This window comes from Meles meles, chromosome 3, assembly GCF_922984935.1.
Source record: "Meles meles chromosome 3, mMelMel3.1 paternal haplotype, whole genome shotgun sequence".
NCBI lineage: Eukaryota > Metazoa > Chordata > Mammalia > Carnivora > Mustelidae > Meles > Meles meles.
Window position 1 is genome coordinate 81,230,758 of NC_060068.1, and position 15,174 is coordinate 81,245,931.

The 15,174-nt window shown below is 42.3% G+C and overlaps 1 protein-coding gene across 1 annotated transcript in view; it reads right to left on the minus strand.

The window, feature by feature from the left end:
• Positions 1-15,174, minus strand: part of SV2C (synaptic vesicle glycoprotein 2C) — a 211,091-nt gene that overhangs the window by 32,837 nt on the left and 163,080 nt on the right. Inside the window, exons 5-7 of the mRNA XM_046001090.1 lie at positions 4,353-4,486; positions 3,697-3,786; positions 473-583 (exon numbers count right to left, since the gene is read on the minus strand). Coding sequence (XP_045857046.1) covers positions 473-583; positions 3,697-3,786; positions 4,353-4,486 — 335 coding nt within the window. The remainder of the gene's footprint in view (positions 1-472; positions 584-3,696; positions 3,787-4,352; positions 4,487-15,174) is intronic.

Sequence of the window (15,174 nt, forward strand, 5' to 3'; positions counted from 1 at the left end):
AAACAGTTAGTTTTCTTATGCGGTTATGCAGTGAACCCACTCCCCAATCGCCTTCACCAGTTATAAAAACACTGACTTTTCTTTGAGCCAGATTCGTTGGAACTTCCAGTGTCAAGGCTGGAGGCTCTAGGAAACCAAATCCTGCAAGGTTCACTTGTTTGGCTTCCAGGAAGCCAAAGGACAAAGTAACTTAAAACTTCAGTGTATCCCAGACTTGCCAAGACTCCTTGCCTAGCACTTCCTTTCCCAAAGATGGAAAGTCTTTGGAATGTCTTGGCTAGCCCACTTGTCCCAGGGGTGGGAGAGGAGTCCTTTCACCAGGTCCCAGTGCAGGAAAATGAGGTGTCCTGGACAGCAGGGGGCACAGGTTCACTCATGGAATGGTCACGATCCACTCTGCTTCTGGCCAGCTTTAAAGGCACCATGTTAGCCAGCACTCGCTGGCGGGGGTTGGGGGGTGTCTGTTACTTACACCATAGAGTTCTGTGCGGATCCGGACAAAACACCTTCTGTACCATGTCCCTGTGTCACTCTCAATTTCAATCAGCTCATCTATTTGTTTGGGGGTTTTGATTCTGTGGACCTGTAGAGAGCAACACAGTGTCAAGTGCTGAGTTCTCTTCTCCGAAGGCCTATCATTTGTTTCGAAAGAAGCAAAGCCCAACTCTCACAAAAGCAAGCAGGTATCTGATAATCATTCCGTTCTTAAATTAGCCTATCAGCATAGAAATATACAGATCCCAACACCACCTAGAGGAACTGCATAAAGAATGGATGGGAAGGAATACTATGGAGAAAGGGGGAAGAACAAGTAAGGATAGAGTAAATGAGTAAACCAAAGTGCCCTTCTTTGCAGCATAACCATAAAGGCAAACATTTCACAGATAAAATATTCAGAGAGATTAGCTTCTGGAATAAGAATTATTTTGCTTGGACTGAAGTGATTGTACATGCTTTACTTTGGAGCCTATGGATTTGTTGAATTTGGTCCCTCAACATAGTTCTTAAAGCTTCCTCATCCAACTTGTGTTCTTAAAAGTTATCTTTGTATTTTATGACGCTTTCTTCCTTTTCCAGTAACCTAACCCACAACGGCTGGTCAGCAAATAGCCACAGGCAAGCACGGTGCAAAGTGCAGAGAATGGGCTCTGACTGGAAGCATTAACATAGGTTCTGCAGTGACAGGGGGGAAATAAATGATGGGAGATCGCTGTGAAAGGCTGCATTAAATTAGCCTCTTCTGCTTGGGAAAAGAAGCCAGACATGGGAGAGGTAATGCTTTCAACACAGAGAATGAAGCCTGAAAAGAGAAAAATGGGAATTAAAAAAAAAAAAAAAAAAAAGGTTCCTTTTGTGGACCTGTCCCATCTTACCCTGTTAGTCAACATTCATTCGACTTTTAGAGAGAACACAGACAATTGTAAAATGTTACCCCTGCCAGGGGTCACTTTTGAACACCTTTTTTCTGGAGATTCTGCCCACATTCAAAGCAAGACTTCTATTGTGAGAATCCAGGTACACTGTCTTTTGACAGTTGTGATTTGGGAACCCTTGGCATCTTCCAAATTATATGGGGTAAGCAGTAGCCTCTTCCTGCTATGCCAACGAAGAGGTCTGTATTTAATGAAAATAATGTCTGAGTTAAATGTGGGATTCCAAATAGAGTCAGCTCAAAATAATACATGGAGGCATTACTTTGTGATACTCTAGATTTTTTAATCACAAAGGTGTTCTTATCTCTCAACATACTATTTGTGGGAGGCTTCTTCTTCCCTACTCATCAATGTTTGTTCATTCATTCATGGGAACTCCCTGGGTACCAGGTTTAGCACTAGACTATGGAGTTCCAAACATAAAATATCACATCCTCTCACCAATTACCATACAAAGAAAAAAAAAACCTCTAATGGAGATCAATATTAGATGGAAAAGATGTATTTTACTCAACACCCAAGTTGAATTGGGAATGAGAGAAATCTTCATGGGCTTATGGAGAAGTATGTCATTTGCCATGTATGTGAACCACCTGGAGGCCATTGCAAGCGTGGGAGATGCCATATACAAACATCCTGAGTTGTGAGAGAAAACAAGGTACTGGACAACTACAAAGAGTTTTAAATTCCTGAAGAATAGTCCAAGGGCAGAGGGCAGTGAGTAATGAGGGCTGAAAGAAATCAGTGGCAGTAAGGTCAAAAGTAAGGAACAAAGAGGAATGATATTTAGGATGGAAATATTAGGACAGAGTGAGTCCTTGAATATTATGGGGATAAAGGGCAATAAGAAATAGGGTAGTTTTAAGATTTTCCAGTTTGGTGGTCCTGGTGGTATCTTCTGATAGAATTCAGTAAAAAGAAGAAGCTTGAAGTCTCTTAAGATGCGAAGTTCAGACTTAGAAATTCAGATTTGAAAGGACATAGAAGGATGTCCATAATGGCCTTCAACATGTATATTTGGAGCTCAGGAGAACTGTCCATTAGGAGATGGAGAGCTGGGATCAGCTAAGGAAAGTATGTTAGGTTAAAAGAGAAATTAGCTAAAAAGAGTGTCCTGGAAAACAATATTTAAGGTAGGGGCATAAGAAGAAGAGCTTAAAAAGGAGGTTTTGGAGGAATGCGTGCAGATTCGCTGGATTGTGGGCATAACAGGGAAAAGGACAAAGTTGTCATGTTGGAATGATGTAATGACTTTGAAAGTCAAGTAATAAATGACTCTGAGATTACCCATTCTTTTGGAGTATTCCCTCATATTCTCACATAATGTAGTAACAACATGGATGACCACGTGTGAGTTTGGTAACTCAAACCTTCCAGAAGAAAAAGCAGGTAAGTAGCACAGTGAGGCCCTGGAGAGATTCACCTCAGAAGATCACTTTGGTAAAGCGTTTTTCCTCATGTGGCTAAGAAGGGTTAAGTGACATTGAGTCTCTAAATGATGCCTCAAGATTCCTCCAGCCTTCTGATTGTTTCATTAAAAAAAAAAAAATCCCTCCTCTGCTGTGCATCTGCTTAACCCACTGAGCCACCCAGGCACCCCTGTGCATCTGCTTAAAAGAAGGGTTTATTCAGACATTTCCAGGTCCTCAATAGAAGACATCCATTACTGGCCTCCATTTCTCCATAATACTGCATAAAAAAAATACGCTAATGAAGAATGTGTGGTAATGTAGATAAAGGCCAAACTTAATTATATATTTACAATATGAAAAATTTGTTTCCTAAGTAAAAAAGAAATAAATAAGGTGTCAACAGACTGTTTAATAAGGAACTATTTCATATAGTATATTTGGTGTTATTTATAAGACACTGAAGATCTTATTTATGTCTCCCTTATGTCTTACTGTATGTCTGCCTAAACACATTTGAGACAAAACATCATTAGTCTAATCGCATGACTGCCTATGTAAAAAGATTTAAACCACTGTTCCTTCCAAAAAATTCCATCCATCCAATTTTTGTTAATTTATACTGGCTTTCCCCACTGAGAATAGACTTGGTAACTAGAAGATATAAGAACATTCCATGCAGAGTGAACAGCAAGCCCAGAGCCAGTGAGAGCAATACGTCTAAGTGAAGTGGAAACATGAGGAACCAAAAGATAAGCGTAGCTGGTGTAGAGAGAAAAATTTACAATCTGGCCTTTTCAGAAAAGGTTTCCTTGCGCCTGGCATAGATGATTTGCGGAGAAGTAGGTACTTACCGAGAAGACTTTCTCAGGTTGACCCCGTGCTCTCATGTTTGTGTCATGAATTAACTTCAGGATCATCCATGCTTCATCATGTTTTCCAACCTAAGAAATGTGAACAGACACTGAAGGGCTAAAAGGTAAAACACTAATACTCCCGGATTTTCCAATAACCATCGTGTGTTGTAAGAGCAAGCTGGGTGTAATTGCACAAATGGGCTATCCCACTGGACAGCTTCAAGTACATGAGCCATTCAAGGGATGTGCCTAGAACTAGAAATAGCATCTTTGGCTGTAAAAAGTTCACGTATAAAAAAGCGAGACAAAGTCTCTTCACCGAGGGAAAAGTTACTTGCTTGAGGAAAAGATGAGTGCTTTCCGGCCACGAGGCAGCTTTTTCACACACTGATCTTTTAAAATATGTCTCCATTATATGTAAACAATGAGTCTTGGAACACTACATCAAAAACTAATGATGTATTGTATGGTGACTAACATAACACAATAAAAAGAAATAATGAAAAAAGTAAAATAAAACATGTCTCTGTGAAACCAACCCCTCCATGGTTCCATGGCAGCAAGGGAAAACGTCCACACACTTTCCTAGAATTAACAACGAACTTGTTCCAATGTGTGTGGCTCCGTTAACTCTTCAGAGTAATACACATTACCTCCAGTAAGAACCGTGGGCTTTCAGGCATGAATGTGAGGGCCACCACCGAGGAGACACAGGGGAGAGCGCAGACTATCACGAACACACGCCAACTGTGGAACTGGTAAGCTGACCCCATGCTGAAGCTCCATCCTAGAAAAGCAAGAATGGAAGAGTGAAGGAGAGCACCTCTCAGATGGCCTGCTGGGAAAGCAAGGACCCCTCCCCTAATCATTGTGGGTGTCTACATGGCAAATGTATTGTTAAGTCTTGAGCCAATCTGGGCATTAGCCACAGTGACCAACTCAACTTTACAAACACCAGTAGCAGTGGTGAGAGAAAGAAACCAAAGGGGTCAGGGCTTAAATATGGGCGTACACGTGTGTTTCTGTACAACCAAATTCCAAAGGCCATGATAAATTGATTTGGAATACCTTTTCTAACAGACCCGTGCTGGAGCATGTTCTCTCTGTTCCTCCTGGTCACTGCCCCACCCCCTCCTCCCGCTGCGGGCTGGGAAATGGACTGTTATGGGACCATCAACTGGCTCCCTTGTGCATTGGCTTCCACTGGGTCTGGGAGGGTGGGAGCAGCATTCAGGGTATTTCCTTCCCTTGCTTCCCTTCTCCCTTCCCTTGGCTTGGGGAAGATTTGGCATTGGGTATGCCCATCCCCTGGGACCTTCTCCTACAGCCATAGCTCTTGTTAGCTTTCGGCAATCCCTCAGCCCTGGTGCCCTCTGATGCATAGGTAGGTACAAGATACTCTCCTGCAGCTAGCTCCTAGGTGCTTTATTATTCCCTCTGGGTTTCTTTTCACTGTTTCCAAGTGACTCTTAAGTGATCCCTTGTGAGGGTGTCTTTGGTCTCCTGCCAACACCCTGACCAGTATGATTGTTTTGTTTTGTTTAAAGACTTTATTTGACACAGAAAGAGACAGCAAGAGAGGGAACACAAGCAGAGGGAGTGGGAGAGGGAGAAGCAGGCTTCCCACTGAGCAGGGAGCCCAATGCGAGGCTCGATCCCAGGACCCTAGGATCATGACCTGAGTGGAAGGCAGCCGCTTAACGACTGAGCCACCCAGTGCCCCTGAGCAGTACAGTTGTGAAGAAATGGCAGGTGTGGTATCTCCATATGCACATGTCCTAAAATAGATCAAGATAATTTAAAGTTTCTAAATAGTATTTTTACTCTAATAAAAAACAAGCATAATGGGATACAAACAGAAATCTCTTTAAGAACTAAAAGGAAAATCTGCTGAGAATAACCAGGAATCCCACTGCCATAGTCCCCTAGTTATAGCTAAGTGTAAGAAGTAAATAAAAGCTGAAATGAAATAACAAGTAAAAAATAACTTTAATAAAATTTAAATAACCATAGGTTAAAAAAAGAACTAAAAGGAAGCTGATATTTGAATGAACATAAAATGGGGGATGGCTAAATTCAAACACGATTCTAAATGAGAAATAATGAGGGATATAAAATCTAATTGAAAACAGAGAGGAACTGTATAGAGATATAGATGAATTACATGAGGCAACATTTCAGTTTTTGACAATACTTGGCATTTAGAAGGTGTTCTGTGACCAAAAGTCAGGTATTTTATACCCCATTCCCCAGGAGAGCAGGGTACTTATTCATTATTTATCCAGAAGCCAAGTGCAATTCTGAGGCTGATGTAACTTTCTCAGGGCCACCAAGCCACAGTTACAGATCAGCATCTTCTCTACCAGGATCTGAGGCAGAGTCATACACCACAGCCAGCCTCGTGTCCATGCACACTTGCTCATAAACACAGAATTTGTTGACAAATGACATAAATGTCAATGACATGCTGCATCAATCCTAGATTAATAAACATTTTCTGGGAATTTAATACATGAGGGTTATGTGAATTGGTAAATTAACCACATCATGAACTTTAGAAGGGGATGTTTCACAGGGTTTTATGTAGCAGGAGTTCCAAAGACCCAAATCCCCAAAACACAGAAAAAAAATTGATGGAACAGAGAAAACATGCCTTCTTCACTTCATATTTGATCAGAAAGTCTGTTTCAAAGAATATCTTTTTTTTTTTTTTTAAGATTTTATTTATTTGACAGAGAGAGAATGCAAGCAGGGAGAGAAGGGGAGGGAGAAGCAGGCTTCCCGCTGAGGAGGGAGCCCGATGCAGGGCTGGATCCCAGGACCCTGGGATCATGACCTGAGCCAAAGGCAGATGCTTAACCGACTGAGCCATCCAGGCGCCCAAGAATATCTTTTTTTAAAAGCTGTAGGTCTTATTATTTGACATGCTGGATAAAAAAGAAAAGTTTTGGGTGGTGGAGTGAAGTAAATGCAAGGCTAAGCAGGATGACATCACACCAGTGGATGGAGCTGAAAGCTTCTAGCGCTAGAATAGGGCTCCCTCCTTGCCCAAAGACGACCGCATGCCCAGACCTGGGACTACGTTACCCTATATGGCAAAGGGACCTTGTAGGGGGCATTCAGTTAAGGATCTTGAGGTAGACTGATTATGTCACAGTGCGGCGCCGACCTACAGAGCAGAAGAGCCTTTTTGTAAGAGAAAGGGAGAGGAGAGGAGAGGATGTGGCGAGGGAAGTCAGGGGTCAGCTGGGAGAGAGATCTGAGGGTGCTGCAGTGCGGGCTATGAAGAAGTAGCCAGAGCCACAGGCAAGCAATGTAGGCAGCTTCTCCACTCCCGCCCCCAGAAGCACCACCAACTTGTTTAGACTTCCGACCTCCAGAATTTTAGGGTAACAACCTTATGTGGTCCAAAACCAGTCAGTTTGTAGTGATTTCTTACATCAGCATTAAGAAAGCCACACAGCTCTCTGTAGTTACAGCTCTGCTGCTTACGTGATTGAAAGCAATTAAATCAGAGAATTTCAGCTCTTCTCTATGAAACCTCAGGCTCCTGGCTTTTGCTTGGACTGAGGTTTCATAGAGAAGAGCTGAAATTCTCCACTTTCATTGCTTTCAATTGTGTAAGCAACAGAGGTGTAACTAGCAGGCCTTGCCTAGGACTTCTGTCTCCTTTCTGATGCTGGTCTTAGAAATACTGTCCTTCACTCTCACTATTCCCGAACATCACATCAGTGGGGGAAGAGACTGAGTGCAATGTGATTCTATTTGAGCAGTTTTCAGCCCACGGGGGACACTGAACTACAAATAGAATCTAATCCCGGAGGAGAGCTAGCTGGTCAGAGTCCCCAACTCCTCAACTCAAAATGCATTTTCTTCAGGGGTATCATCTTCTGTCCAGCAGCTTAAGTTTAGCCTGATCGTTGCAGTTCACACCCTTCTGTATTTCATTAGCCAGGAAGTGGGTCTCGGGCCCCTGCTTGGTGTGTGCGTGTGCACACGCACTGTGTTCTTGCTTTATATAAAGGGGGTGGGGTCCACTCTTCTCTCTCCGTGTTTTGTAGTATGTACTTTCCCAGTCTCCAAAACTCTGTTGTACCCCCTTTTTTGGTCTCTCTTCAAATCCCTAGCAGTCTGCTCTACTTCTTGCACTTGACCCCCACCCTACTGTTTTCCTTGAGAACACAAACACAGAGAGAACTGCATACCTCTCATCTTCTCAAAGCTCCTGAATCTCCCTATCCACCTGCACCTGTCTGCACCCTCCGTCTTCCCTCAGGAGCATCGGCAGTTGGTCTGTTGTAACCAATCCAACGCCAGTCTGTCTTGTGACTCCTCCTTCTCTCTCTCAAGGACAGAACTATAATCACCTGTCCCTCCTCTCTGGCCCTCTTCATGGTGTTCTCTCATCTTATTCGATGGGTCATTTCATCAGCACACCCATGTCCACCATCTAAGAAAAAACCCTACCTTGACCCCTACAGGCCTCTCCAGCTGCACTGCTACTCCTCTGTCCCCATTCTCAAAAGAATGGTCTAGAGCAACTGTCTCCACTTTCTCACCGCAAATGGGCTTCCACCCATAAAACCACAGAAGCTGTGCCAGTCAAGGACATCTGTCTTGCCAAATCTAATAGACACTTCTCTGTCCTGTTCTTATTCGAGCTGTCTAAATCATTCCATATAGCTGGTCATTTTCTTCTCTTTGAAGAACTTTTCCCCTTGTCTTCCTCATCACTACATGTGCTAGTTTCTTTCCCAGCTCACTGGCTTTCCTTCAGGTTCTTTATGTGACTCTTTCTCTCACTAGCTCTCCCAAATCAGTGTATCCTAAATATTGGTTGTCAGTCCTATTCTCTGGATCCAGGGGCTCTCTAGGCAGACTCATGTATTTCCATGACTTTAAGCACCACCTATACGCCATGATCTCTGAAACACAGCCTCTTCTCTTTCTAGAGCTCCAGAAGCCCATCTCCACCTGCCTACTCACATCTTTACAGAGGTGTCTAATGGGCATCTCGGAGTTACTGTGTCTAAAATGGAACTTCTGATTTCCCGCTCTGCTACCAAAGAAAACTCTCACATTTCCTTCAATGTTCCTGTTTTGGCAAATGACATACTGCCAGACACTCAGATATTCATGCCAAAAACCAAGACCTCATCCTTGATTCCTCTTTTCCCCTCACCACACTCAAGGTCCAATCTCTCTGCAAGCTCCTTCTTTCCAACAGAACTCAAAGCCACCTACTTCTCCTCATCTCCCTGGCACCACCAAGCCCCACGTCAACAACTTTGTACCCCTGACCTACAGCAGAAGCTTCACTCTCCTTTCCCTGGACCCTCCACCCCAGTTTACCACAGGCCACTCCCCCAACAGCAGCCAGACGTACCCTTTTAAAACATCAGTAAGAGGGGGTGCCTGACTGGCTCAATCAGTAGAGCACATGACTTGTAATCTCAGGGTCATGAGTTCAAGCCCACATTGGGTATAGAGATTACTTCAACAAAATTGAGGGGTACCTGTCTGGCCTAGTTGGAAGAGCATGCAACTCTTGATTTTGGGGTTGTGAGTTTGAGCCCCACATTGGGTGTAAAGATCACTAAAAAGAAATAAACTAAACTAAAATGTCAACAAGAGCACTTCATTCTGCTGCTTAAAAGTGTTCAATGACTTCCAAGATGTTTGGACAGAATCCAAATGCCTTACCATGGTCTATGGCACCAACAGAAACAGATCCCTAGCTATTTACCTGAGCTCACCTTCTGCTGCTCCCCTTGCCCTCTTGCTCAGGCCCTACCACTAGCTCACAGTTCTTTGAACATTCAAAGCTTAATTTCATCTTAGGGGCATTTGTTCTATTTTAGTTGTCCTTTCTAAGAGGTTTGAAAGTGAGAGGGTCTTTCAGGCCATTTCATCCCCATTGTAGTTCCCTTAGAGTCTTTGCATTTGCTATATTCCCTCCCAGGACTGCTCCGTATATGTTGATATTTGCTTATGTTTTGCATATGTTGATACCTCCTTTCCACCTTCCCTTAGGTTTAAGGTTATCTCTTCAGAGAAGCCAAACCCTCAATGCCACTCTCTGTCACAAAGGCCTTACTGTTTCCACAGCATTTACTGCTATCCAAACCCATCCACTGCATTGATTTGGTGACATGTTTTCTCTCTGTCCTTCTCCCCACCGGGAGAGTAGGAACTCTGTTTTTGTTACTCACCAATATAGTCTCAGTGACTATAGCAAGTGTCATATCTTCCTCTCGGAGTATATGAACATGTGCCAGATCACTGAGGCTGGAAGCCTAGTTTTCTTCTGATGTTTTTTTACATTCACACTTAACAGCAAAACAACCTTGACTTACTTTACCAAATTAAATCAGTAATTCGTATATCATAAAATTTACTACCTTTTCAGGTATCCAGTTCTAGGAGTTGGAGAAATGCACAGTCACGTGGACACCATCATTATCAAGAGGCAAATCAGGTCCATCAGCCCAAAACATTCCTTCCCGCTGCCCTTTAGCCATCAACCTTTTCGCCCTTCCTAACCACCGATAACCACTGGTCTTTTCTCTGTCCCTACAGTTTTGCCTTTTCCAGAATGTCATATAAGTGGAATCCTAATCTGGCTTGATAGACTTAGAATAATGCATCCATGCAGACTGTTCCACTTATCAATAGTTTGTTTCTTTTCATGGCTGAGTACAACAGGCTTGTGTGGCTAGGTCCTAGTTTGTTCACCTACTCACCAGCTGAAGGACAGTTGGATTGTTTCCAATGTTAGGGGATTATAAATAAAGCAGCTGTCAACATTTTGGTCAGATTTTTTCTGTCCCAAAGTTTTCCTTTTATCTTGGATAAACACCAAGGAGTAGGTTACTTGAGTCATAAGATAAGTTTATGTTTAGTTTTATAAGAAATTACCAAACTATCTTCCACAATGGCTGTATGTTTTTACATTCCCCTCAGTAGTGTGGGAGACTTTTAGCTGCTTCAGACCCTTCCTACTACTGTTTTGGCAGTTTAGGATTGTGTTTTGTTTTGTTTTTCCCCACCCATTCGAATAGGTATGTAATGGTATTTAATCATGGTTTTAATTTGCATTTCCCTACTGCCTAGTGATCATCTTTACTTTGCTTATTCATTCATATTTTCATTGAGTACCTATATATGCTAGTCATAATGCTCCACAATGTAGAGGCCAGTTAAGACTTCTTTTCTGCCCTCGAGGATTTCTAGTCTGGGAGAAGAGGTAAATTAGTTAACAGACACAACAAATAGTCCCACACATGCTGGAACAGCTTATGAAGAAAGTGTGGTGGAGTACAGAAGAGGCAGAGGTATCTATCTCAAAGAGTATTTTCTCCAGAGCCCTAACAAAATTTCTTTTCTGATTTGCATCCTGAACAAAGAGCTAATTCTTAAGTTCCTAACACTCAAGTTAGAGCTACAATTCAAATCAATATTTAAGAAGTAGATGAGAGTAGCCAAGATAGGTTGTGCCATACCTGGTCCCTAACCTTTTCCTTCTAACCCTTCTAACCCTCTCACCTGGAGAAAGGGAAGACAGTCCTTGAGTGGGAGGAGGGAGTCCTAGAAAGGGAGACCAATGTTACTCCCCATTTAGGACATGGCTTCTGGGAAAAGGGGTCAAAGAGTGATGGATGATATTCTGTGGCCCAGATGAGGGACAGACTTAGTGACAGTCCTGAGAAATGGCCGGCCCTACAGATGCTCTGATGATGCTCTGATAAACCATTATCTGGATCCAAAAATGAACAAAAGAATGAAGTGGCCACCATTACTGTTCAGCCATGGATTCCTAGGTCCCCTCCCCATTTTGATTTCAGTATGGCTTACATTTGAACTTGAGAATGATAGAAAACCTAAACCACCAACATCAAGAAGCAGTGAGAGGGGCGCCTGGGTGGCTCAGTGGGTTAAGCTGCTGCCTTTGGCTCAGGTCATGATCTCAGGGTCCTGGGATCGAGTCCCGCATCGGGCTCTCTGCTCGGCAGCGAGCCTGCTTCCCTCTCTCTCTCTCTGCCTGCCTCTCTGTCTGCTTGTGATCTCTCTGTCAAATAAATAAATAAAATCTTTAAAAAAAAAAAAAAAAAGAAGCAGGGAGACATCAACAGGAGTGAAGGGCCAGCATATGAAACCAGGCCATATGCAACCAGGAAAGTGGGTTGTTGCATCTGGATACTGATCTGCACTTAGAAAAATGGATCATCTTAAATGAGCCCTCTGTTGGCACCACGCCTTTCTTGTCTTTAAAAAAAAAAAAGTGATTCTTGTGTGGGTGGTGGTTCTAATTGTCTTTTGGACTTTGTTAAAAAAAATACCCATTAAAAAGTCATACTGAGAGATTTATCTACATATAATGTAAATTCCACGCAAGGAAGGACCTCAGTTAGGGTAATACAGAAAGCAGTTCCTGCACAGCACTCATCAACGTGGCGCTAATAAGAGCATTGTGCGTCTTGCATAATAATCAAGGCCATTTACAAGCCTTGAGCCAATGTACTGGAGGACTGAAGAAGCCAGCTGCCTCCCCAGTTGCATGACTGTCTGAAATCTTTCAGGGAGCCAAGGCAGAAGTATGTGATGCATGTGGAAGAAGAATGCTGGCTCCTGCTCTTTTGGGGGGCTTAGTGGCTGATGCAGTCGTGAATGAGCACCTACTTTACCGATCTATATTTGGGCACCAGTTTTGTGATATTTGTGGGACATGGTCTTTGGTAAGAAGGCAGATTTTCTTTTTTTAAGATTTATTTATTTATTCGAGAGAGAGAGTCAGCGAGAGAGACAGCACCAGCAGAGGTGAGAGGGAGAAGCAGACTCCTCACTGAGCCAGGAACCTGACAGGGGACTCTCCAGAAGCCCCCCAAAAGACAGATTTTAGGCATGAGACACAGATTCAATGTTATGAAACCATTAGCAATCAGTATTAATAACAAATAAATCTATGTGAGATGAGTTGTTAGTAGCTAAGAAGTAAATCGCCTGTATTTGTCAGTGACAACCAAAATTCTCTTTGGAAAAGCAGCTCAAAATCCATTTTCTCAAGTGGTAACACACTTAGGAAGGGAACAAGATCAGACAAATTTCTGATTTTATTCTTACAGAAATAAAATTTTATCCCCTCAACAGGTCACTGGTTTACAAAATAAATACTATCTAATCAATGTAAAACATTAATGCTGGGCTAGAAACTCAGGTTGTCCTGGATCTAATGTCATCTGTGACTTCAGAATGAGCCGGACAGTCCCTGATGCTGATAGCAGAGATTTTCACCTCCTCCTCATTTGCTAAAAAAAAATTAAATAAATAAAAATTACAAAATAAAAACAAATAAAATAAGTAAATAAATAAACAAAATAAAAACTAAAAAAAATAAGAGAAAGAAGCCAGGGTGAGGGGAAAAGTTAAACCAACTATGATACAGCCATGCAAAAGCACGCCGTTTAACTACTGGCAAAGAATGAGGTTGATCTTTCTGAACTGATCAGGGAAATGTCCAAGTTACACTGCTTGCTCGGTAAAAAAGTTCCTTTCTTTTCTTTTAACTATTTTATTATGGCTATTTTAAACGGCTACTCAGGGTACGGGGTGGGTACTAGCAGGGGACTTTCACTTTGGGCATTATATGTTTGAGTATTCTATAATCTTCGTATACTATTTAATGAAAAGGGGGAAAAAAACTTTTTGAAGAGTTGTAAGCCTTTGATTTTTCTCCAGTACAAGGTGTGATGGGAAGAAAGGATAAGGAAAGTGGGATGATAATTTTGATACTATTCAGTCTCCGTACAGTTCATTCCGATTGCGATGAATCTGAACATTGACACTATAGTGCTCATTGATGGCTAGCCATGAGAAAGCACCAGAGATTGCCCTGGCGTCTCCAGGTCGCAAAGAAAACAATATTCACAGACCTTTGATCTTTAAACCGGTAACTCTAGTCGTAGGCTAATTTTGGATTCCTGGGGCAGAGGCCAGGTGCATTTTGAGCCGATCATGTAGCATGACTGCTGACATTGGCACACAAAGCAATCACAATTTTTAAAAAATGGCAGGGGAGTGCCTGGGTGGTTCAGTCGGTTAAGTATCCAACTCATGAGTTTGGCTCAGGTCATGATCTCAGGATTGTGAGATCCAGTCTGGTGTTGGGCTATGCACTAAGCAGGAAGTCTGCCTCTCTCATTTTCCTCTGGCCCTCTGTGTTCTCTCTCTCTCTCTCTCCCAATAAACAGATCTTTACCAAAACAAAAACAAAAACAAACAAACAAAAAAAAGTTGGCAGGGATCTGCCCGCAGCACATAACCATACCTTTAAAAAGACAGAGTCAATTCAACTGGAGTTTTACACCCCAGGGAAAGGGCCCAAGGGTCTACATAGGGTCCACCTAGCTGCGGGAGACATCTCTCTCTAAGAGCAGGCCCAAGCAACCAGCTCACTGTCCTGCTAGTTTCTCTCTCTCTGTCTCTGAGCTCTGGTCCTACCATTGGGAATGCAGAGTGAGTGGTCAACAGCAGAGGGAAGTCACGTTATACTCCTGATTCCTGAGTGTTACTTGTCATCCTAACCATGCTTTCAAAGAAGCAAACTTCCTAGTGGCTTTTGAAAGTCATAAATTCATGGGCTTATGCTTCAAGATTATTTTTTCTGGATTATCTTCTGTGAGGGCTTCAAATATGGAAAGAGTGAGTAAGAGTGCCTTTCTAGAAAGAGCTCCTGGTGCAAGCATGAATGAATTCAAGCATGGTGCTTCCCAAGCCCCACTGGAAGAAAGAGTCTAAGGGTTTGAAGAAAGCGGATAGCATAAGAAGTGTGTATATGTGTTTGTTTTCAACAAAGATCCTTTGGGATTTTCTTTTTTAGACAGACAATAATATACCATTAGTATTATCATAATGTAGGCAATTAAAATTTTATCAAAGAATTTATGTAACTATATACAATAGTAGCCTATAGAATTGGTAAATTTTGACCACATACAAATGAAGCTTATATCATAACTGCATAAAAAGGCAGCTCAATACTTTGTAACTACACATTTTATATACTTACATATTATCTTATAGCATATATAGGGACACATTGACTTTCCTTCTCTATCCTACATAAATATTTACTTAAAAACAAGTTTGCAGGTTTATATTAAGATTTTTTTTTGACAGAGAGAGAGAGAGATCACAATTAGGCAGAGAGAGAGGGGGAAGCAGGCTCCCTGCTGAGCAGAGAGCCTGATGTGGGGTTCGATCCCAGGACCCTGAGATCATGACCTGAGCCCAAGGCAGAGGCTTAAACCACTGAACCACCCAGGCGTCCCATTGCAGGTTTATATTAATACATAAACTCTTGCATAAGCTAATACCCTGGTTTAGGAAACTGAAAAGCAAACATAACTAAATACTAAGAATTCTTCCAACAGGTAGAAAGTTGGACTAACAGACTCTAAAGCTCTAAGTTCCTCTCTG